At 41.1% G+C, this 25953-nt stretch overlaps 1 protein-coding gene across 1 annotated transcript in view; it reads left to right on the top strand.

Annotated features, from left to right (window-relative positions):
* DNAJC9 (DnaJ heat shock protein family (Hsp40) member C9) overlaps window positions 1–25953 on the top strand; it is a 670462-nt gene that overhangs the window by 503344 nt on the left and 141165 nt on the right. The window contains exon 5 of the mRNA XM_044056088.1: window positions 1299–1418. Within this exon, the coding sequence (XP_043912023.1) occupies window positions 1299–1418 (120 nt within the window). The remainder of the gene's footprint in view (window positions 1–1298; window positions 1419–25953) is intronic.

Consider the following 25953-nt stretch of genomic DNA (forward strand, 5'->3'; position numbering starts at 1 on the left):
TTTGGCTCCACAGTACTCCGGCATGTCCTTTCTTGAGGCCTCCCAGGATAAATGGTAGCTGTTGACTCTGACCCTACAGTGATGAATAAATGACATGAATAATGTCACATCAAAAGTTATGTACTTACTATAAGTTGGCATCTGTTATAATTTGTCATTATTCATCACATTTCCCTCCCGCCTTCCCCCTTCCTTGTTTGATCTTGGAGGAAGTAGGAATGTTCTGGGTTCCAAACTCTTTCTTTTCCCCCTTTTTAAGGGTCTAACATTACTGGATATGTTAGCAAACTCAATCTGAGGGTTAGAGGGCAGCAGAGGATTATGGGAGAGGGAGGAGTGTGAGCCTTAGATCTATCTGTGAATGCTGCCAGCTTACATCCGATGTCAGAGCCAAGACCCTACGGTGATGAAAAATGACATAGGATAACACGGATGCCAACTTATGGTAAGTGCATAACTCTTTTTCTGCTTTGTGGCATCCATTTACTCCTTTTCTAAGCTTGCTTTTGGGTACTGTGCAAGAGATATTCGACTATTCACTCCCATTTTGAGGATCTGAAAGTACACTGCTTTATTTCTAATTCATTTTGTTCATCTCCTGCAGCAGCACCCTAATGTTGAATATATTACATTATGTGAATATGCTGACCAATAGATGTTCAAATAACAGGATAATTGGTTCAAGTTATGATTGCTACATCCCATTGCGTCCTGCCCAAATTGAGTTTTGTTGGTCTTTGTGTAGAGTTAGTTCTAGGTATATGCTGAATGGTTAAGTCTTTTAAACTATTTTTGCATAGTACTTCTTGAGGTATGTTATAATGCTCTTCCTTGCAGCTGAGTTAAAAACATTTTTCTTTCACTATAGTGACAGACAGTATTTACACCACTATTTTACCTTAGTATTACTTCTACTATTGTTTAGTCATTTCAAGGCTGCTCTGAAGTTCCTTAAAAGCATTTTATGGCATTCTGGTTCTGTCTGCTATTTCTTGTGTACTTAAACAGTAGGCCACAGCTGGGGTACTGCCTTACACAGCCAGGGTCCCTCAACAGGCCACAACACAAGATTGCGGTCATATTTTCCTAAAGGTCCGACTTTTTATTAACACTTGAGTTAGAGGCACACCGTGTGACTCTCGCTTTATCACATTGATTTTTGTCACACACTTGCAGCAATGATCCCTGGAGTTCCACTTGTAGTGTATGTGTACTAACACAGCTATTCTTTCAAGTATCTTTGATTGCAAGGTACTGGCAACATCTTGAAGTTTAACTAAAACGTGTTTATTCTTCAGGCAGAAAAAGAAGCTAGAGAGGCAGAAAAACAAGCTAAGAAAGAAGCTAAAAAGGCTGCGAAAGAAATGAAAAAGCATGGTCTTGATGATGACGACGACTCATTAAAAGCATTGATTCAGGTTAGTGTTTTTTTAATCCCTCAGGCAGAACTACTTATAATAAAATGTCTGTAGTTTTATTTAGATTTGTTATTTTGGAACTTTTTAGGTCTTACTCCAGTGAGTTTTGCATTAAGTGCATCTGAAAAGGTTTTCGTCAACTACTGGTTATTTTATTATTTTTTTTTTTAATCAAATTTCCTTTATCATCCAGGCAACCCTAAAACACATTTAACTTTTACATCTTTATGTTTATTATGTGATACAGGCAGACTGTTTAGGGGTCTGAAAGGAGGGATAAATCACCAAGCGAGGGGTAGTATTGCTGAAATTGAATTCATCCTCAAGTCTTGGTGAGTACCTTCACAAGATGGACCCTGTTTTTACAAACTCTCACCAAGACGACACTGATATATAGACTATATTTATATAGTTTTGTCATGGACAGAAGTAGGTTAAAATTAAAAAAAGATAGGTGAGTGCATAAGACCCAGGATAAAAAAGTGCCCAATCCTGGTAGGCACACTGGTGCCAGGACTGGAAAAGATGAAAGTGTAGAATCTGCAAAATATGTAAACATTACTACAATGGCGCCAGGCCCAGGGGGGAGGATGGTGCCCCTGTTGTAGAAGGAAGTAGTAGTCCGCAAAAACTAATAGGCCAAAGAAGAGCCATAAAGACAATAAAGTGGACTGTTGATAAGAAAGAAATGATGTATTGTTACTATTATGCAAAAAGCCCAGAACTTCCAGACACAAGATATACAAAACAATTAAGAGAGAAGTTAGAGGAAAGAAAAATACTTCAACAAGAAAAACTGTCAGAAGCTTCAAATAAAAATTTGTATTCGTTAATACAACAGATTTATGAAAAACAGTATATAGGTCAAGAAACTGTTATCTGTTTGGAAAAAGAAGCATCTGAGTAAGTGCGAAAATATAAACAACAAAACCTAGAGATTTTTGAAAAGTATAAAAAAGAAATATGGACATGGGAAAGAAAGAGATTTGATATAGTGCAATATTTATGCAAAGGAGAAAGCCAAATGAATCAATATAAAGAAGTCAGCTCCAAAGATATTCAAAGAGAAATACAGAGAAAGGCATCCATATGTGGAAAATTTCACAATAAAAATATCACAAAGAGGGAATGTAGAAAAGAAGATTAGTAAAGTAGACGTTAAAAATAGAAGTTGATGTTCTGGAGTGTCTGCGAAGTGAAGGATTTGGTGTAGAAGACCTAACACAGGTTACAGCACAGAATGATGGAGCGAGTCCATAGGTGGATACTAGGCTATCGGTCCAAGGGCCTACATAAGCCTAGCCAACAAGGTTCCCTGGCTTACGCCACCCAAGAAAATTATTTTCCTGTGCCATTGTCTAGCAGAGAAACAGAAGTGATCCCCAGGGTGTATTTCCTATTTCCCATCCACTCATCAAGATTTTTCTTGAGTGTTAATGAAGAACTTTGCTTGACATAGATGGGGTAGCCTGTTCCAGAGTATGAGAAGTCTCTGGGACAGGAATCTATCCCTCCAGCATGTCCTGTTTATTGTGGTGACAAGGTTAAGTCCCTAGAGCATATAGCTCGGTGGGATTAGGATTTCTTTGTGTAGCATGTCCAACAGCTCTGGGTTTGACATAGCTTTATATGTTACGCAGAGATCACCTTGGAGTAGGTGATATGCTATGGTGTAAATCTGTTGTTTTTTGAGATGGTCAGTATAGGGCATTTGGTTGAGGCCAGTAATCTTCTTTGTGAGGTACTTCTGTGGCCTTTCCAGCTGCTGCAGATGTCTTGTGAGGTAAATTCCAAAAGGGGTTGTTGTACTCTATAATGGGTCTAATGAGTGTTGAGTAGAGAGGAACAATGACCTCTTTTTTCCTGGATGAGAACCCTTTTATGATAAGGTGTGCCACGTAGAAGGACTTCCTGACTACTGTGGCGATGTGTCTATCAAAGGAGATACTACTGTTCACCTGGGTCCCAAGGTCTCTTGTCACACATTCGGTGTTAAGCAGATTGCTGCCTGTGTGGTAGTTCATGGGTACAGAGTTTTTACCAAAGGGAATGACACTGCACTTTTTGGCATTGAGTTTGAGGCCATGGCTCTGACACCAGGCGTCTGTCTCAGCGAGGCCCTTCTGTAGGATGTCCACATAATTTGGGGACTTGGCTATGGCTCCTAGTTTGCAGTAATCTGCAAACTTCGTTAGCCAGAGGCCTTCTGTGTTAGCCTGTACTTCAGAGAAGTAGATACCAAACAGGAGAGGTCCAAGGACGGAACCCTGTGGTACTCCACTTCTCACTGCTTTGAGGTCAGATTTGGAGTCTGCAACTTTTACAATTTGGGTTCTGTTAGTGAACCAGTTGGCAACCCATCTTGTGACTTAGGGATTTATACCTAGTTTAGTGAGTTTAGCTATAATTCCAGAATGGAGGATGGTGTCGAAAGCCTTGGCGAGGTCAAGATGGGCTGTGTGAACCACCTTACCCTCATCTACGGCTTTGGTGACTGCCTCAAAGTCGATCAGGTTCAGGAGGCATGATCTGCCTGTCACAAACCCGAACTGGGTGGGATCCAGAGTTTGGAGGTTACCAATGTCTTTGTTAATGAGTTCCATGATGATATGTTCCATGGCCTTGCAGACCAGGCTCGTCAGGTTAATAGGGTCGATAATTCCTGGGATCCGTGGTGGCTCCCCCTTTGTGGAGTGGGATAACTGTTGCTGTGCGCCATTCACTGGGCACAAAGCCTGATGCAAGGCTATTATTGAACATGGTGCTTAAGTGGGGAGCCACTTCGTTCTGAAGTTCGTGTAAAACACAGCCTGGGATGTTGTCTGGTCCCATGGATGCTGTGTTTTTGGCTTTAGAAGAGTGCAGCTTTTACCTGCGTAGTTGTGATTACAGGGACTCTGCATTCTTCCTGTATAGATATGGGCCCTTTAGGGGGTGGTGGGGGGGGTAAAGTTAGCACTGAACCTATCTGCTTGGATGTTGGCAATATCAGTTGGTTCTGTAATTTTCGTGCCGTTGTGCTTTAACTCAGAGCAGATCTGGGTGTTGCCATCGAGATTCTTGACACAGCTATAGAATGCTTTGTGGCTGTCCTTAGAATTAGTGGCGATTTTGTTTTGGTAGCTAGCTTTGGGGAATCTTATAAGGGATCTCGGCTTCTTACTGAGACTGACCAGGGAGCTCCTCCACTCATGGGATTTACTCTTTTGCAACAGTTTCTTCCTTCTGTTGTACAGTTTGTTTATGGCAGGGGCCACCAGATTGGCTTCCTTTTTTTGGAGGATAGCATCTTGGTTCTGTTTGGGATAGCACGATCCATGCACTCATGTAAGTGCTTATAGAGTGCATTTGTGTAGGATTCAGCAGTTGTAACTGTATTGTCCATCTGCATGAGTGTCATGAAGTTCACCACTTCTGTCTTAAGAAGCATGAAGTTGGCTTTGGAGAAATTTTTTACCATGGTTTCCTTAATGGGGGTGAGGGTGGGATATGGATATCAAGGGTGATTAGCTTATGGTCGGATCGGACCAATGAAGAGTTGACTTCAGGTGTGGAACCCCTGTCACTCATGTTGGTAATGACTAGGTGTAGGATATTGTTGCCCCTGGTGGGGGTGTGGATAAAGTTGACCCAGGGCATTGGAGTTTATGAATTCCGGAAAGTGTTGAGCTAGAGTTGGTGCACGAGTAGTTTTCCCAGTTAATGGTGGGGTAGTTGAAGTTGCCCGTTAGTAGGGTGTTTGGTTGAACCCTAATATTTTCCAGTACATCAAGAAAAGAGGAGTGGGAATCCTGGGACATGGTGGGGGATCTGTAGTAAGCTACCATTTGGATTGCAGTTTTGCCCAGAGTTGGTTGCACTTGGATAACCTCGGATGCATTATGCTGAGCGACTAGCCTGGAGGTGTGGATATCCTTAATGAATATGGACACACCTCCGCCTTTGGTGTTTTGGTCCAGGTTACATGGCCGAAAAGTGTGGTATGAGTTATAGCCTGGTAGTGCAGGGGTGCTCTCTTGGAGCCTTGAACCAGGTCTCAGTCACTGCACAGATATCGATATTCTCCATTTTAAGGTGTACCTTGAGTGAGTGCATTTTGAGGTTTAGACTTCTAGCAGCAGGAAGATCAGGAGACATCTGAAGAAGAAATATGGACATGGAAAAGAAAGGGATTTAATATGGTGTCATATTTATGCAAAAGAGAAGGCAAAACTAACCAATACAAAAAGAGCAGCACTAAAGATATTTGAAGAGAAATACAGGCAAAGGAATCCGGACATGGAAAACTTTACAATACAAAAAATAGAGAGAGGAAAAGTAGAACAAGAGATTAGAAAAGGAGAAGTTAAAGAAAGAAAATGAGGTTATGGAGTACCTGCAAATTGAACGATTCAGTGTAGAAAATCTAGTTCAGAAAGCAACACAACAAGACAGAGCAACGGATATCCAAATTAAGGGGAAGCCAGTGGAATGGGAAGCAATTGGTCAGGTGCCATATGAAGATATTTTGGAGCCTTCCACAGTAAACCAGTATAATTGCTCACTTGAAGCTGGACAGCAAGGAAGGAACAGGAACCTATGGAAACTCTGATGCAGTCAATGTTGAGTGATAGGCCAGTGAGTTTCTATATGACAGAGCAACGGATGGCACAGGATGAAATTGAAGAGAATGTGCCACAGTAAGATGCTATAGAACTTTCTATGGAATACCCCCAGGAAATGGAAAACAAATGTGCCCTCGGTTTAGAAGAAAATGAGCTAAGAGAAGAGTTGCTTGATGTAATAGACACATACATGTCAAGATCAATGAAAGAAATAGACAGCAGAAGGTCAGTAAAACTCAAAAAGTCCGAAGTTTGATAAAACAAATGAATACAGTAATTAGGACTATCCATAGATATCCATGTGATATAACAGAAGTAAACAGGATATATTACTGTGCAGCTAAATTAATAACTGATAAAGTTCTACCACAAGAACAACAGGGTAGTGAGTGAAAGGAAGGGGAGAAATCGAATACCATCATGGAAGTATCAAACAGAGATAACTATAAAGCAATTAAGACAAAAGTGTTACTGTAAGAGGGAACAGATAAACAGAAATACTAAAAGACAGACGTGATAAAAGCAATGTGCAGTATTAGAACAGACCAGGATTTATCATGTACTATCGCAAATAAACTAAAAATCTCAGCACAGGCAGAAAAACTTAGAAGATGCGCAGAAAAATATAAATGAAAAGTACAAAATAAGCAACTTATTGATGACCTCAAAATGTTTTATAGGGAATTGGGAAACGAGGTAAAAGGAGTTGAAAGACCACCAGAAAAAGTAGTAGTAGATACATTTTGGGGAAGTATTTATGAAGATCCTGTGGTACATAAAGATGCTAAATGGATAGAAGAAGTAAAAGAAAGAATAAGAAGGTTAAAGGTACAGGATATGAAATGGGTTGAAGCAACAGCCAGAGTGATTGAAACAAAGTTAAGAAAAGCTATTAATTGGAAAACCCCAGGCCCAGATGCAGTACCTAACTTTTGGCTAAAAGTATTAACATCTTTGCACGAAGACTTAGCCATGAGTATTAACATCTTTGCACGAAGACTTAGCCATGAGTAAAGAACTATTTATATGTGCACCCCAAACAGACGCCAATCTGGCTAACAACAGGAAAAACAATGCTCCTACTTGAGTGAAGCTGCATACTACCCTAAAAATGACAGACTAATAACTTGCCTTCTGACGACGTATAAACTATATACTGGAATTGATGCCGACAGAGTCTATAGTCATTTAGAAGAAAACTCAATTATGGCAGGAGAACAAAAGGGCAATAAAAGAAAGTCATATGGAAAAAAAGATCATTTGTTGTTAAAGTCATAGTGGAGAACTGTAAAAAGGGGAAGAATCTAAGTATTGCGTGGATTGACTACAAAAAAGCATTTGATAGTATCCCACATGCAGGAATAAGAGTGCTTAAAAATGTACAAGATAACACCCTACACTGATCGACTACATTAGTGACCATGAAACAGTAGCAGACCACTTTGCAATTAAGCCATGATAAAGAAGAAATTATTATCCCAGGGATAAAAATTCAAAGTGGGATATTCCAGGGTGACTCTCACTGTTGCTATTGTGCCTTGCCCTTAACCCATTAAGCTGTTTACTTAACAGCTTAGGCCATGGCTATAATTTGGCTCCTAGAAAACAACAAAGTGTAAAGATGCATCTTCTCTTTGTTGATGATTTAAAACTGTATAGCTTTTCAGATGAGGAACTGAAAGCACCACTGCAAGTTTTCTAAACTTTTTCAGATGATATAAGAATGTCATTTGGTCTTGACAAATGTGCAGAAGCAACCTTTAAAGCAGGAAAACTGCAACACTGGGAAAACATCAGTTTGGGACAAGAACGTGATATAAAAGAACTAGAGCAAGAGGGATTTATAAATATTTGGGAATTGATGAAGGATCAACAATAAAACAAAACTAATGGCAGCCATGAATCACCAAACTTGCTATGAGCACTCAAAAAAGTGAAATCAAAGTGTGCAAAAACACAACTTTATTTAGCGCTTTCGTCAGAATATAACAGACTTCTTCAGAATACTAGAATCAATAACTACATAAATCTTAAATATTCTCATTCAATCAGTCATGTGATAAAATAATCCAATAAAAACTCAACTGATATATTTTAAAATACACAAGGTGAATTCTCTTAGACATAAAACAAGAAATGATGCGTCTTAAAACTACTGCATATTAAATAACAGCAAAGAAAGCTGAAACCAACATTCATTGTGCCTTACTTTACTAAAATGATGATAGTAACTACACTCAGTATGAGCACAGTTTTAAAAAACTGGCTAAAGAGAATACCATCATTTAACCCAGGTACACATAAGGCATTCAACCTAATCTGCCAACATCACTCTTTGAAATCTAACAAGTCTTCCCAAGGTCCTCCTCTAGGGTCATGTGGGACTTTTTCAATAACAACAAATTTAAAATAATGTGAAGGATTATTCTCAATATGCCTATATAATGCACTGTTTTTGTTTTTATTTTTGATGTCTCTAGTATGCTCGTACATCCGTTCTTTAAGTTTTCTCTTGGTCTTGCCAATATAAAAACCAGAACAAGACTCACAAATCTGCATAATCAACACCCACAGTGTCACAAGTGAACTTTCCTCCTATTTTGATGTAATTATTATTTATTTTGATCTTATTTACTAGTTTAATAAGTGAACATTGAGAACAAAATCCACATTTTTTTCATTCCTATAGCCTTTTCTTTCTTGGTACTTTGTCCTTTCTTTTCCAACAGTTGTTTAAACGTATACCCTTTTCTAAAAACAATACTAGGTTTGGAGCCTAATTTTTCCATAATTCCATCGAAACCCTGGAAAATATGCCAGTTCTTATTTAAGATGTAAGGTAAAAATTGATGGTCTACACTAAACCTAGTAACAAAAGAACAAATGTAGTCTTTGTTACCTGTTGATATTGTTTGTTCATGGTTACTATTTACCGAAATAATGTTGTTGCCATAATTCAAAATTGGTACAATCGAACCTTGTTCCATTTTAATACTTATTTCATTAAAGAAATTATCCAAAAGTTCTAAGGGATAGTCTCGAGATGAAAACATATCCAAAAGTACATGACATTGATCCAAAAAATCTTTGCCTTTCTTGACCATGTGGGCTAATCTGATAAATTGCCCTTTCACCAAATTATTTTTTACATGCAAAGGATGACTGCTGCTGTAATGCAATAAGCTATTACTGTAAGTTGGCTTTCTAAATAAATTATTTACAAAGCAGTTGTTCTCCTTTTTGATAGTGACATCTAAATAATTAATACTGTGTCCCTACAATATGTGTAAGTAAATTTCAAAAATGCTGTGGTGGTGTTAATGTAGTCCATAAAGTCATGAATTACTATTTCATCACCTGTCCATAAAAAAAAAAAAAAAAAAAAAAAAAAAAAAATCATCTATGTAACGCAAGTAAAGAATCCATTTATCAGCAAATAAAGAATTAAATATTTGTGTTCCCACATTAACATGACAATGTTTGCAAAAATGGGGGCGCATATTGCCCCCATTGCCACACCCATTATTTGATGAAAATACTGACCTTCAAAAAAAAATGAAATTATTTTTTACATAATGTCCATTAGAGAAACAAGAATAAGTACCTGGTTGTTGGTGAACAAAGAGCTACCATGCACGAATTCTTCAAATCACTCAATACCAATATTGTGTGGAATGGAACCATATAAATGAACTACATCAACAGTCAAAAAAATAAACATTTTTATCATAACGTGATACATTTAATTTTTTCAAAAAATGCCAAGGATCAATGCATATATGCTCTTCTTTTTTCAACACATCTTTGTGTGTGTGATCCAATATTTTCCTATGAATTCTGTTTTTGAACCATTAGCACTGACAATGGGTCTCATAGGGGGGTCCAATTTATCTTTGTGTATCCTCGGAATACCAAAGATACACGGTGTCCTAGGAAATTTGACTACTAGAAAATCAAGCAGCCTACCATCTATTAATTCTTGGTCGTACAAATCTTGTAAAGCCATGTCATTTCTTTGGTATGACACATTCATGAACCTTTTAGAAACTTCTTCATATGTACTATCTTCTAGTAACTAAGTATTAATTCTATTGGTATAATCAACTTTAAACATTAGTACCACGCCCCCTCCCTTGTCATGCTTGATTAAAAACACCTCAATTGAGGTGTTTTTAATCAATTCATTTAACAATTGACTTTCTGATTGAGATAAATTGTGTGTCAAACTTTCTTTACCATCTAATATTGCTTGAAAATCAAATTCACACAGTTTCTCAAATACTGTTAAACAATGATTTGACATGGCTTTACAAGATTTGTATGACCAAGAATTAATAGATGGAATTCTTGCACGGTAGCTCTTTGTTCACTAACAACCAGGTACTTATTCTTGTTTCTCTGATGGACATTGTTAAAAAATAATTTCATTTTTTTTGAAGGTCAGTACTTTCATCAAATAATGGGTGTGGCAATGGGGGCAATATGTGCCCCCATTTTTGCAAACATTGTCATGTTAATTTGGGAGCGCAAATATTTAATTCTTTATTTGCTGATAAATGGATTCTTTATTTGCGTTACATAGATTTTTTTTTTTATGGGCAGGTGATGAAATAGTAATTCTTGACTTTATGGACTACATTAACAACACCAGAGAGTTTTTGAAATTTACTTACACGTATTGTAGGGACAGCATAGGAGAACAACTGCTTTGTAATTAATTTATTTAGAAAGCCAACTTACAGTAATAGCTTACTGAATTGCAACAGCAGTCATCCTTTGCATGTAAAAAATAATTTGGTGAAAGGGCAGTTTATCAGATTAGCCCACATGGTTACGAAAGACAACGATTTTTTGGATCAATGTCATGTACTTTTGTATATGTTTTCATCTCGAGACTATCCCTTAGAACTTTTGGATAATTTCTTTAATGAAATAAATATTAAAAGGGAATAAGGTTTGATTGTACCAATTTTGACTTATGGCAACAATATTATTTCGGTAAATAGTAACCATGAACAAACAATATCAACAGGTAACAAAGACTACATTTGTTCTTTTGTTGCAAGGTTTAGTGTAGACCATCAATTTTTATCTTACATCTTAAATAAGAACTGGCATATTTTCCAGGGTTTTGATGGAATTATGGAAAAATTAGGTTCCAAACCTAGTATTGTTTTTAGAAAAGGGTATATGTTTAAACAACTGTTGGAAAAGAAAGGACAAAGTACCAAGAAAGAAAAGGCTATAGGAATGAAAAAATGTGGATTTTGTTCTCAATGTTCACTTATTAAACTAGTAAATAAGATCAAAATAAATAATAATTGCATCAAAATAGGAGGAAAATTCACTTGTGACACTGTAGGTGTTGTTTATGCAGCTTTGTAAGTCTTCTTCTGGTTTTTATATTGGCAAGACCAAGAGAAAACTTAAAGAACGGATGTACGAGCATACTAGAGACATCAAAAATAAAAACAAAAACAGTGCATTATATAGGCATATTGAGAATAATCCTTCACATTGTTTTAAATTTGTTGTTATTGAAAAAGTCCCACGGGACCCTAGAGGAGGAACTTGGGAAGACTTGTTAGACTTCAAAGAGTTATGTTGGCAGATTAGGTTGAATGCTTTGTGTACCTGGGTTAAATGATGGCATCTCTTTACCCAGTTTTTTTTAAAACTGTGTTCATACAGAGTGTAGTTACTATCATCATTTTAGTAAAGTAAGGCACAATGAATGTTGGTTTCAGCTTTCTTTGCTGTTATTTAATATGCAATAGTTTTAAGTCGCATCATTTCTTGTTTTGTGTCTTTAAGAGAATTCACATTGTGTTTTTTAAAATATATCAGTTGGGTTTTTATTGGATTATTTTATCACATGACTGAGAGTATTTAAGATTTATGTGGTTATTGGTTGTAGTATTCTGAAGTCTCTGTTATATTCTGACGAAAGCGCTAAATAAAGTTGTGTTTTTGCACACTTTGATTTCACTTTTTTGAGTGCTCATAGCAAGTTTGGTGATTCGTGGCTGCCATCAGTTTTGTTTCTAGTCTTCGTTTGGGTTACTTGGTTGATCAACAATAAAACATGAACAAATGCGAATAAAACTTAGTAAGGAATACTTTAGAAGACTTGAATTAATCCTGAAAACAGCATTGATATCTAAGAAAAAATCCAAGCTATAAATTGATTTGTTCTTCCTGTCCTAACTTACAGTTTTGGAGTGATTGACTGGCCCCAAAATGTGTTGGATAGATTAGACAGGAAAACGAGCAGTACGTTTCTTGCTCACCAAATGATTTATAAAAAATCAGTGCATACCAAGATTTATATATTCCCCGTTCCAACAGAGGAATGGGCCTCCTTGAAACTGACTACATGTATAGATCTGCAATTGTGCGACTCCACACATATCTGCTGACTTCACAAGACCTAAAGGTAGTCAAAGGTTTGAAGCATGAGGAGAGTAAATCTAAGATGACTTCTCTGCTTAATCTAGCAGAAGCATATCCGCATCAAGCAGGAATGGAAATAAAACAAGAGGTAGATAAAAATCGGGCAACAGCTGAATGTGCCAAAAAGCAAAAGAAAGAATGTAAGGTGATGGAAGAGATGAGAAGACAAGAAATGTGGAAAATGCATAAATATATTTGCAAGTATAGAAAACTTCTGGAAGAACCTCATGTTGAACAGGAACAACCGCAGGAATGGTTAGGGAGAGACGAATTCAAACCAAGCAATGAAATTAATATTGGCGGCGCAAGATAGTGGGCTTACACATTGGTTTACAATGTCCATTGAACATGTGGGAGAAACAGACAAATGTAGGTTTTGGAAAACTGAATTAGAAACAGTCCCACACCTCATTGCTGGTTGTGACATAATAATTGCAGAAGAACTGTGTATACTGAAAGGCATAATAATGTGGCAAGATTGTTGCACTGGGGATTGTGCAAACATGGTATTGAAATGGCTGAAAAACACTTGGAAACATGAGCCATGAAGCATCATAGAAAATGATGACGTTTACATCACAAGGGATCATCCATTACTGATGCTAGAAAACCGGATATAGTGGTGCATGAAAAGAAGACAAAAGTAGCACTGATCATTGAAATTGCCACACCCAGAGACTACAGTGTCTTGAGAACTTAAAGAGACAGTCATAAAATATCAGGATTTGCAGGCAGAAACGAGAGCAGTGTGGAGGAAAGATACCCAGACAGTCCCAGTAGTACTAGGAGAAATGGGTTTTATAAAAAAGAATCTACAATCATGTTTAGATATGTTACCAATATAGGTAACTCCATAAGAATTGCAGGAGTCGTCATTACTTGGCACCTTGTGGGTGCTGTAGGCTGAAATCAAAGATTGAAAGAATACGAATTTCATGAACTTTAATTGTACTTTGACTTGGGAATGGGGTCCATCCCGTCATGGTATTAGAAACCCAAAAGATTTGGAGAATTTAAAAAAGGGAAAAAACTGTATCAATTTCAGTAGTACAATATTCAGTCTGTATAGCAACAGTTTTGAAACCTGACATTACAGCATGAGATTAAGTACTACATTGTTAACTGTATTCAACTTTTCTTCTATTGTTCAGGCAGATCCCATTCAGTGTATTCATTATATATGTGCCATTTTCAGAGTTACTAGATTAATCTAGAAGTTTATCTGTCTACTGCTAAGCCATATATTGTAAGCTTTTTGTTGGAAAGAAACGCCTGCATGCTTGCTTTTACGTTATGAATTCCATCATCCTGCTGTTCCCAAATACAGAATGTACAGTTGTTATCTTTATATATACCTTTAGTACCATATAATATCTTTTTGGTAGTTTTACTGACCCATATGTAACCTCCCTTCCGTATATTATCTATGCATTTTGTCTTAGAATCCAACCAAGTCCAGCTGTATCCAGAAGAGAGAGACAAGATTTCATGTCATCTTATACAGGATTGCATTGTGTAAAATATTATCATATCTTGATCTTTGCATCTTCAACGGTGTCCATGTTGCTTCATACCTTTCTTGTAAACTGTCGGTGCTTAGACAAAACTACATAAACATGCTGCCTTAGAACTAAATGCGCTCATGCTCCACCCCTTGGCCTCTCCCTTCATCCCCATCCAGTTTTCTCTCCCACAAAGTAATCCCACTTTTAAAATAACTCTCATTCAATAAAATGCCTTACTGCTAAAATATGTCCCCTTGTTAATAGACTAATACACACACACTTGAAGAGTTTTACCCTTTAAGTAGTATAATAGCCTCAAACGTCACCCCATCCCGAGTTGTAACTTCAGGACCACATACTTTGTTGCACATGATCAGATAATTAAACATGTCATATCCATTCTTTTCCTAACCATCCACTGAATACTTGACCAGTCTATCTAATAATTATGCCTCCTTCAAGATACTTGTAAAGTCTGCCCATAAGCATAACTAGCAGGAGATGTAGCATATTGCAGTTACCTAAATTCAGATGTGATGTCAGTTTTCATTCGTTCTTCATCAATTGGGTTTGGATCCAAACCGTCTGATCCAACTCTGCCATTGCTAAAGCTCACGGCAACCAAATCTCTTGAACTTCTCCCTTACCCACAATGCACCTTCCCAAATACTTCAGATCTTGTTTGCTGCTTCAAGCTGACGTGGTCTACCATCTCTCTTGAGCTGTATGACTTAGATAAGTTAATTTTTTTTTATATTTAACTGTTTTTTTCTTCAAAGTGCTAATTAATATCTTTATCTTCAATCTCTCCTTACAATTTTTCTCATTTTTTATAGTACTTGGTGGTACCTGGATGCGATCATTAATATTTCTCTTGCCTTACAACTCTGTCATAGCTTTTCATTACCATTGTTGATATTCCCTTACCCTCTCTTTCTCTCACCCCTTTGAGTCCGTCATACCCTTTCTTTACCATTGTTGGTATTCCCTTAACATCTTTTCTTACTAGTTTAAAAAAAAAATCTTTGTCTATCATGCTTAATTTTTCTGTGACTTTTAGTTGTTGCTGTTCTTGTTGGGTTTATTATTCATAGCTCGTTATGGCTGACAAACCTACTGAGTTTAAAAAATGTACTATGTGTGGGCATAAATTAACCAGTTTCTGATGCTCACATGCTTTGTGTTTATTGCCTGGGCCCTCTTCATTCACGACAGCATTGCTCCGTTTGCCATGGCTTCAACCTCCGTGATTTTACAGAATGTAAGAACAAGTTGATTTTGAAAGCTCTCATTCCTTCAGCCTGTGGAGAAGCCATATCCGAGTCGCCTAAACCTAGACACCTTCTTTGAAATCTTTGTCTTCTGTCTCTTTCAGAAAGAGAAGTCAAAAGGGCCTGGTCTTAACCCTGGATATGAAGAAATTGAAAGTTCAACAGCATACGGAATCATCGGAGCAGACCATCAAAACCTACTGGATCCGACCCTGACAAAATTGGATCAGAAATATGTTAAACCTGTCAGATTCTACCCTATTTGATCTGACAGCGACAGAACATAGCAAGATGCCTTTACTTCCACGCACCAGATACTCCTCATCTATGGATCCATTTCCTGACAGGCTCCCAACACCCTTTTTGCAAAGACTGACATTTCTATCCATCTAGTCTACTCGTTCTTTTAGAAACCTCACAGAAGATGTGGAGAGAGTGGTAAGTAGAGTCTCTTGGCGCAGGGGCAGACTGGTTTTCCTTCAGCTCCTATCCATCCGGTTCAGGTTATCCAACCTTCCACAACACTCCCTTTGCAAATTCCTCCTCTGACACTTGCTGCGTGAGTCCCAGGATCTTAGCCATCCAGATCCATCTGTGTGCTTTAGAGCTGACTATTGCTGTATCATCGGATTCGAGATCCTCTCTGAGACCTACGTTCCACTTGGATCCAGATAGCTCTCAGAGACGGTCTGCCTGTCGGTTCTGGGGCGCAGTATTGGACTCCAAAGTTTTTGGAGCTGTCTCTGAGCCTCAGCACTGGACAGTTTGGCTCCATCTTCCACCTCAGGGGTAGTGCCTTTGAAGTGGAGGGGATCGATAATTCAGAAGCTCGCCTTCTTGGATCAGAACCCCTCTTCCACTCCTTCAAGGTTTGCCTTCAAGGCTGCAAACAGAGTTTTCTCTGCCTTGGCAGATCTGACTGAGCCTTCCCCCTCCAATAAGATGTTCTACCTTTTTGTCACAGCATCAAGAGAGTCTTCACTTCTCTCCACAGGGGCATCCAGTACCAAAGACCCAGGTTCCCTCTCTGGGAATTCTAATTTCCTTTTCTGATACTTCCCCAGAGCGTCCCACCAAGGAGGTGCCTAGGAAGAGGATGTGTAAGAAGAAGCACATAGATTCCCCACAGGAATCCATCACTGAAGAGACAGATTTCATTGAAGGCGAAGGGTCCCCACGGTCTCCTCCTGAGAAGATGGCTCATTTGTACATATTGTGGAAATTCTTAGAGGTGGCTGGACTCTCTCCAACCCTACATCCAAGGAATCTGTTCTCCTGGAGGGCTTTGGTACTTGACTGTCTACCTCCTTGGTGACTTCGCCCTCCAATAAGCTCATTGATGTGATCTCTTGGCGGGCATGGAAGAGCCCGACTCCATAGAACCCATACCTTGGAGACCAGACAGGATAATGGCACCTGAGGATAGACAGTTCTGAGGGAAAGGATTTCGGTTGATGCCATGGTTGTAGTTGCGTCCACAAGGAAAGAAGTCGCCGATGCGCGTTTCACTGGCCATTCTCCCAACAGGGAGCCACGGGTGATGGACAGATTAGGGAAGCATGTCTTTGCTTCGGCAACCTTTGCTCCAGGGTTACTGAACTATTTGGCACACTATTAGACTTCAGAGGGCTTTACCAAGGAGTTTTCAAATACTCTCGCAGGAGCCATTTCTGAAGAGGGTCAAGATTCTGTAAAGTCTCAGTTTGCAATTCTGCAGTCTATATCCAACTCTTTTATGAGGTTAGTTTTCCAACCTAGCAGCAGGAACCCCAAGAGCACCAGGTTCAAACATTTCCATGAGGAGACCGGCCTGGATGCACTTGTGCTATTTTGTGGAGCCATTTAAGTCCTCTTTTGCCAATGCTCCTTTTGACAGAACTACACTGGGGCTAAAGTAAAGGAAACTCTGTCCAGGTGTGAGAAGGATGGAAAGACCTTGTCTGCTGTGGGCATACAGTTTTTGGCTCCCCAAAAATCCTGTTCCATGAATCAGCACAGTAACTGGAAGATATAGTTCAAGAAGTCTCAAGTTCCTTTTCAAGACACAGATGGAGGAGATTGCCCCAGGGGCAGAGGAGGGAACTGCAACAGGCAATGCCACCCTCGAGAGGTGGCCTGCAAAACCAGAGTTCGAGAGAATCTCTCTTTGACAAGCCCTATCAGCGCCTCTGAACAGAGGCCCGACTGTCCACCTCGGGAGACAGTTGGGGGAGCATTTATCTCTGCACCAGAAAGCCCGGCTAGAGTTAAAAGATAAGTGGGTGCAGAGGATTATTCCCAGAGGTTATATAATACCGTTTTCCCTTCCACCTCCAATTCCAAGAAGAATCCCCAATGTTCCACCCAGTCAGGGATCAAGCAGCAATTCAGATTCAAAAGCTGCTAGAAAGTCATCCACGATATCCCACCAGACCAAATAGGATCTGGAACTTACTCAAGGTTCTTTTTAGTGCCTAGGAAAATGGCGACAAGAGACCAATTTTGGATCTCACCAATTTTAACAAATTAGTTCAGTTAACCAAATTCTCGATGGTCACAGTTCAGTCCATTCACCCTTTTCTGGGCAAGGACAACTGAATGTGCTCTGTAGATCTTTAGAATGCCTGTTATCATATAAGGATGAACAGGCAGTACAGAAAGTACATACACTTCCGGCTGGGAGCTGGTTATTTCCAATTTAGAGTACTGCCCTTCGGACTTGCAACGGCTCCCAGGGTGTTCACCAAATGCATGGCAGTAGTAGCAGCTCACGTCAGACTGCAGGGATTCTGGGTGTTTACCTACCTGGATGACTGTCTCATTTCCACTCCCACCAAGCATCAGCTCATACATGCAAAGAGATCAGGTGCTCCACACTTGCACTCTTGTGAAGATGGCCATAAACTACAAAAAGTCACAACTACAGCCATCTCAGACATTGGAGTTTATAGGAGCACTTCTCAATACAAAATCTGCCATCACGTGTCTTCCACCACTCACAGTTCAGGCAATAAGATCCCAGGTCAGAAAGATTATGGTGAGTACCTCAATTGCAGCCCGTTTAACGCTTCAGACTCTAGGCTTGATGGCGGCGGCAATAACTTTAGTCCTACTAGCCAGGTTTTATATGAGGATCCTTCAGCGGATGCTGGCTACTCCGTGGTCAATCCTTTATCAATCAGTGTCATAACAGATCATTTCCCAGATGTGCAAAAGAGATCTGGCTTGGTGGATCCAATCTGACCAAATACTTCAAGGACATCCTTTCATTCCCCAACAGCCCAAGGTCATAGTGACCACGGATGCTTCCCAGATGTGGGGGGCACTATCTGGGAAAGTCCATGTCACTTGGTCCCCTGAGGAGGCCAGCTTGCACATTAATGTCCTGGAGATGAGAGCGGTGCTCTTAGTGTTGCAGGCATATCAGGATGCTCTTTCCTCTGAGACGATTGTGATTCAGAGAGACATGTCACTTGTATGGTACATAAAGAAAGGGGTACCAAATCCTACCCATTGTGTTGAGAATCTCAGGATCTGGCAGTGGGCAACATCTTCCAACTTCTTTCTAATAGCAACGCACATTCTGGGGAAATCCAACATGATGGCAGACAAACTGAGCAGGTGCGTTCTTCTTCCCCACGAAAGGTCCCTCAACAAAACAGTGGCGGAGGAGATTATCCGTCGATAGGGCCAGCATTACTTCGACCTTTTTGCCTCTCTCCTAAAAAAGTGCAGCAACTATTTTGCCCTAATTCTTCCACAAGGGGGAGTCGCCGAGGGCTGCTCTTCTGCACAGTTGGCCTCCCGGCCTTCTCTGTGCTTATCCACCGATTCCATTGATTCTGAAATTTCTGCAGAAAGCTGCCAGGTCGAAGAGCAAAGTAATCCTCAATGCACCCTATCGACTTAGCAAATTTGTGTCCCCTTCCTTTGGCTTCACCTGGTTCAACCACCGTGGAACCTAGGTCCGACTCTGGACCTCCTGTCTCACCCAACAGGTTTGACACATTCAGATATTCCAAACCACAAGCTGACTGCTTGGTTTCTCCATTTCCATTAATAGCCAGACAATCGATGCTTTTTTTCACTGGTTCTCTGTATAATTTTATTATCCCACAAACCCTCGACAAGAAAAATCTATTCCAGTAAATGGAAAAGGTTCGTTATTTGGGCACGGCAGTACAGAATTTATCCCTATTCATCCCCTATCAATTGCATTCTGGACTTTCTAGCGCACTTATTTCTAAATGGTGCTAGTTCTTCAACTGTTAAAGTGCAACTGGCAGCAGTTTCCAATTATCACTTTGGATTTAATGACTCCTCTATAGCTTCTCACAAGTTGTGCAAGGCTTTCTTAAAAGGTATTTTCCTCCTAAGGCTTCCTTTTAAAGACCCTGCCCCACCAAAGGATTTAAATCTGATGCTGCAGTCTCTCTCTCAATCCCCTTTTGAACCAGCGACTACATGTGACCTAAGATATCTTACATGGAAAACAATTTTCTTGGCTGCTATTACTTCCACGGAAAACAATTTTCTTGGCTGCCATTACTTCCACAAGAAGAATTTCTGAGATTCAAGTATTATCTGTAAACCTCCATACTTAATTTTCTACAGTGTGACTTTACGTACTCTTCCATCATTTCTGCAGAAGGTAGTGTCAGAATCCAGTAATGTGAAGTTGTTAAATCTCACCGTTTATTCTCACTGATGGGCCCTCTGCTCCGACACGGCCGATAGCAAAGCTCAAGGTTTGCCAGTAGCTCGAGACCAAGCCGCTTATCCTACAATGCACTACTGGAATTAACCCCAGATCTAGTTTGCCGCGGCAAGAGAGATCTTGGTGATCCAGTCAGCTCGGACCATTTTTTGCTAAATCGCAAGTTTAAAAAACTTTCTTCTATTACTTTTTGAGAGATTATTCTTATTTAGTGTGTGTGTGTGTGTTTCTTGTTAAAATAATATAGTTTTAAGCAGGTTAAATTGTAGAGATAGTGCCCTGTGTTGGCTTAGTTTTTCTTAGTGTTGTGCCCTTTCTTAGCCCTATTTAGTTTTTAACAATTTTACACTTGTTATTAGTATTTTTTTAGTGTGGGCCTAGTTAGCCCTGTATTTAACCTATACAGGTTAATTTGTGGTGTGTTTGTTTATAACATGTCTGATGAGAGGGAAAAGTCTCACCCCAAATCTGGATTTAAGAAATGTCCAGATTGTGGACAGAAAATGTCCGTCGCTGACAGACATGTCCAATGTGTTTACTGTCCGAGGCTAAACACCACCAAGACTCTTGCTGTATTTGCCACTCTTTTTCATCTAGGGTTCTCTTAGAGAGAAGAAGAAAACTCATTGATAAGGGGTTGCTGCAGCATACTTTCTCTGATGCGTTGGGTAGCCAGGAAGGTGGCAGCACTTTTTCAAAATCTTCAGATTCTAATCTAACCAAGAAGGCAAAAAAAATCAGAGGGTTACAGGGTCATTGGTTCCACAGTCCTCAGAACAGGGTGTCCCTTTGGTTTGGATCCAGCTCCCAGTCTTGGAGCCAGTCTTTGAGGTTCCCTTATCTCCTCTGCTCCAGTCAGCACCTTCGGTGCTTTCCTCGAAGTCTTTGGTCAGCCTCTCTGATATGAATCAGCTAGTGCAGAAGCTTCTACGGGCACCAGGACTTGCTAAATTGTTGTCGGCCCAACCATTTTGTTGGAGCCGAAGACCATTGAACCGGACTTGACTACTCCTCCGAGCCGTACTGGACTTTCGGAGCCGAAGGAGCCCAAACCGATAGTTGTCGAACCTATGAAACCCGAGACTCGCACCGGTGTTATTGGTTCTATTTACTCAGACGTCCTTGGCGCCGACCGAGGATGCTAGGAGCGGACACTCTCCTGTCGGGTCCGGGGAGGATAGTCGGACCGATTTGTTGGTGCCGACTCTTCCTCTCGGGGCTATGGCTCGGATGAGCTCGGCTCCTACCTCGGGCTCGGAGCCCATGGTTTCGGTGCAGGAGGATCTGATGGTCCCTCCAGATCAGTCTACCCCTTCTCATCGGAGCCATGGTGCTTTCGATACCATGAGGAGAGTCCTGTCTCCTAAGATATCGTCTGCATCAGTTTGGGCTTCCTTCTCCCCTCAAGCTCCTGTGTCCGCTTCTACTTCTACCGGTCCCCCTAAGTGTAGAGACCCTGAGCCTCAAGTAGCCCCACAGGGCGTCCCCTGATCTTCCGAGACCTCCCCAGATCACACCACTGAGGAGGTACCCAGGAAGGGACTGTGCAAGAGGAGGCACTTAGACTCCCCACAGGAGTCTTTGATATCAGACACCGACTTGGATGAGTCAGAAGGGTCCACTTGATCCCCCTCTGAGGATATTTCCTTTGTGGAGACATTAGAGATCTCTTCGTCAGAGGGTCGATTTGCAGTCCAAAAACCCTACTGAGGACGAATCAGTGCTCTTGAAGGCTTTTGGGTCTCAACCTTCCACTTCTTGGTTGTCTCTGCCTTACGACGAGCTCATGGAGCTGATCTCTCGTAAGTCATGGGAGTCACCGGAGGCCATAGAACCGGTCCCTCAGAAGCCAAATAAGTTGATCTCTGCCCCAGTGGACAAAGCCTTTTTGACCAAAGGAGTGCCTGTTGATTCCATGGTGGCAGCTGCAGCCACCAAAAAGGAAGTGCATGAAACATCCACATCTATCCATCCTCCTAACAGAGATTCTAGGATCATGGATAGATATGGGAAACGCATGTTTAGTTCGGCGACTTTTTCTCTGCGATCGCTGAACTATTTAACCCATTTTACGAGACTGCAAAGAGATCTCCTGAAAGAGCTAGGAGATGCTCTCCAAGATATGGTAGCTGCAGGGGTTGCCGACAAAGTCAACACACAGCTCACTCCCCTAAATTCGGTTGTGAACTCGTCCATGTGTCGCATATCTTATGCAGCTGATGGTTTGAGTAGAGCTGCTAGTTCAGGCATTGCTCTGTGGAGAAAAGCCTGGATGCGTCTCTGTTCCTTTGCGGAGCCCTTTGTCTTCCTTCATCAACACCCCATTTGATGGCTCATCACTGTTTGGGCCTAAAGTAAAGGAAACTTTAACCAGGTGTGAGCAGGAAGGCAAGACCCTATCTGCCGTTGGAGTCCGTTTTTCTACCCCTACTCGGCCCTATCCCAAGGGCCCTAGGGGAGGGAAAATGTGGTTCCGAAAAGCACAGGGAGCCTTTCGGGACACACGTGGAGAAACCCCCTCTAGAGGCAGAGGAGGAGGTTAATAACGGAAGACGCCGCCCATGCAGCAGAGAAGGGTCCACAGCAACAGGGTGATGGAGGCCAGTTCTCTAGTCAGCCCTACCAGTGCTCCTGAAAGGAGGCCTGGCTGTCCGGCTCTGGAGGCAGTCTGGGATCGCTTGTCTTTGTACCCAGAAGCCTGGCTAAACATAACATCAGATACATGGGTACAAAGCATAATTTCCAGAGGATATTTCATACTGTTCTCTTCCCCTCCTACTCCTGTAAACAGAATTCCAGATGTTCCACCCAGTCTCAGGGAACAAGCAATCATAGAGGTCCAAAAATTGCTAGAAAAAAGTCATCCTACCAGTCCCAGCAGACCAACTTGGATTCGGAACTTACTCAAGATTCTTTTTGGTACCAAAGAAAACAGGGGACTGGAGACCTAGCAGACTCGACCAGTTTGTAAAGAAAGAGAAGTTCCGAATGGTCATGCTTCAGTCCATTCTTCCCTTCCTAGGGAAATGTGATTGGATGTGCTCCGTAGATCTCCAGGACGCGTACTATCACATAAAGATGAACAGACGCTCCAGGGGTCATTTGCGTTTCCGGCTGGGAGCCAATCATTACCAGTTTCGAAGCCTGCCCTTAGGTCTCACTACAGCCCCCAGGGTGTTCACGGCTCACCTGAGGCGTCTAGGATTCCAGGTGTTTCCACACCTAGACGATTGGCTCCTCACTGCTACCACCAGGCATCAATTGACTCCGGCAACACAATATACTCTGACACTCTGCCATCAATTAGGCATTACAATCAACTTTGAAAAGTCTGCCTTATTACCATCGCAGCATACTGTTTTTATGGGAGCAGAGTTAGATACCTCAACCACCACTCTACATCTTCCAATCGAAAGAGTCTCACTTCTTCGCCAGCACGTCATCTCACTGGTGTCAAAGAACAAAGCTACAGCAGCAGAGGTCTTGAAGGTGCTAGGTTTGATGGCGGCAGCAACCCTGGCTGTACCACTCGCAAGGATGCATATGCGAATCCTTCAATGGCTCCTTTTCACTCAGTGGTCTTACCAAAAGTTACCGATGCATCACATGATTCTCATCACAGATTCTTGCGAGACAGACCTTCGGTGGTGGTTGATGTCTCTTCATGTTACAATGGGACAATGGGAAGACCCTTTGTTCCCCCCCTCCCCAGTAGCCACTGTGACCACGGACGCTTTCCTGGTTGGGGGGGGGGGGCATTTTCAGGGTAAGACTGCCCAAGGCACATGGATGGATCAAGAGTCACATCTGCATATCAATCAATGTTCTAGAATTGAGAGCTGTACTTCTGGCGTTGCAATACTTTCAGGACTATCTTCCTCTAGGGACAGTTGCAGTTCAGACGGACGTCAGTGGTCTGGTACTTGAACAAACAAGGCGGAACCAAGTCTTACCCCCTTTGTCGAGAAGCCCTCAGGGTATGGCAATGGGCTGTCTCGTCCCACCGTTTTCTGATAGCAACGCACATCCTGGGGAATCCAGCGTGATAGTGGACAAGCTAAGCAGGGCAATACTGTTGCCTCACGAGTGGTCTCTCAACCAACGAGTTGCGGATTTGATTTTCTGCAAATGGGGCCAACTTTGCTGCAACCTCTTTGCTAGTTACATCAATACCAAATGCAGAAGCTACTTTGCCCTAATACCACCTCCAGGACATTCCCCGAGAGAGACACTTGTACACGATTGGCCTCCGGGTCTCCTATATGCATTCCCGCCTATTCCATTGATCCCCAGGGTTTTACAGAAAGCAAAGTCGCTGGGAAGGACAGTTATCCTCATAGCCGCCTACTGGCCCTGAAAGATTTGGTTCCCCTTCCTTCACCATCATTTACTTGGAGGATCCTGGACCCAGTTCCAGACCTTCTGACACACCCGTCAGGGGATCTCCATCCTTCACTGCAGTCCCTAAAACTGACTGCTTGGCTAATCCACTTCCCCTAATTGCCAGGCTTCATTCGCTCTCAGATGATACAAGAAAAATCCTTTTGTCTTCTCACAAGCCACCCACCAGGAAACTATACCGCAGTAAGTGGAACAGGTTCTCAATTTTGGCCAATATATAGAAAATCAACCCTTTCTGAGCTTCTCTATCGTCCATTTTAGAATTTTTGACAAAGATTTTTTAAAAAGGAGCAGCAGCTGCCACAGTTAGTCCAGTTAGCCTCCATATCAAATTTCCACCTTGGAGTCGATGGGTTGAATGTTATGGGCCAAAAGTTATCTAAGGCTTTTCTTAAAGGGGCTTTTCACATGAGACCTCCTGTCAAAATCCCTTATTCTCCCTGGAATTTGAATTTTATGCTTTCTCACATCATTCTCCCCCCCTTTGAAACAGCATCTTCTTGTCATCTCAAATATTTGTCCTGGAAGATTATATTTCCAGTAGCCATTACTTCTGCCCGCAGTGTGTCAGAACTTCAAGCATTATCTGTCAGGCCTCCTTGCATGATTTTCCATGCTGATAGAGTATCTCTCAGAACAAACCCCTCCTTTTTGCCTAAAGTCTGTTCTGAATCCAATAACAGTCAGGTCATTGATTTGCCAGTCTTTTTTCCCAACCACTCTAACAAATTGGAATATATGCTGCACAAACTTGATGTACACAGACAGCTCAGATTTTATCTTGACAGAACTAAGTATTTTAGAAAATCAGATCAACTTTTCATATCCTTTTCGGAGGCCAGAAAAAGTAAACCAGTGGCTAAAACAACCCTATCTAAATGGTTATCAGATTTATATATCCTTTGTTTATGCGAATGCAAGCATGCCATTGGCACACAAACCTAAGGCTCATTCTGCCAGAGCCGTTTCTACGTGTTCTGCCTTTCTAGCTAAATTGCCCCATGACAATATTTGTGCTGCAGCCACTTGGTCTAAGCCTCATACCTTTATCACACATTACAAAGTAGATAAGGCTTGCAGGGACAGGTCTTCCTTTGGTTCCACGGTACAGAAAAACATACTTCCATAAGCCACCCAAGATTGAGGGCGCTAGGGACACTACCCATCAGTGAGAATAAATGGCGAGATTAGCAACTTCACATAAAGAAGTTATGTACTTACCATAACATTCCATGTGAGTTGTTTATCTCGCCTTTATTCTCACGTCCCTCCCTCTTCCCCCTCCTGACTGACAGTTGACTTAGAGGCTTCTACCATCCTGGTTATTCAATACTTCTTCTTCCCCTTTGGGAAGTGCTTCCTTGTAAAAAAAAGAAATAAATAAAAGGGTATATATACAAGCAGCAAACAAGATCTGAGGTAATTCCAGCAGTGCATTGTGGGATAAGGGGCTTGGTCTCAAGCTACTGGCAAACCTTGAGCTTTGCTATCTGCTGTGTCGGAGCCGAGGATTGGCTCCGAACCCATCAGTGAGAATAAAGGCGAGATAAATAACTCAAATGGAACGTTATGGTAAGTACATCACTTCTTTTTAGTCTAGCTATT

The sequence above is a fragment of the Protopterus annectens genome, chromosome 14.part0 (genome assembly GCF_019279795.1).
Source record: "Protopterus annectens isolate FY-2018-M chromosome 14.part0, PAN1.0, whole genome shotgun sequence".
In the NCBI taxonomy this organism is placed as follows: Eukaryota; Metazoa; Chordata; order Ceratodontiformes; family Protopteridae; genus Protopterus; species Protopterus annectens.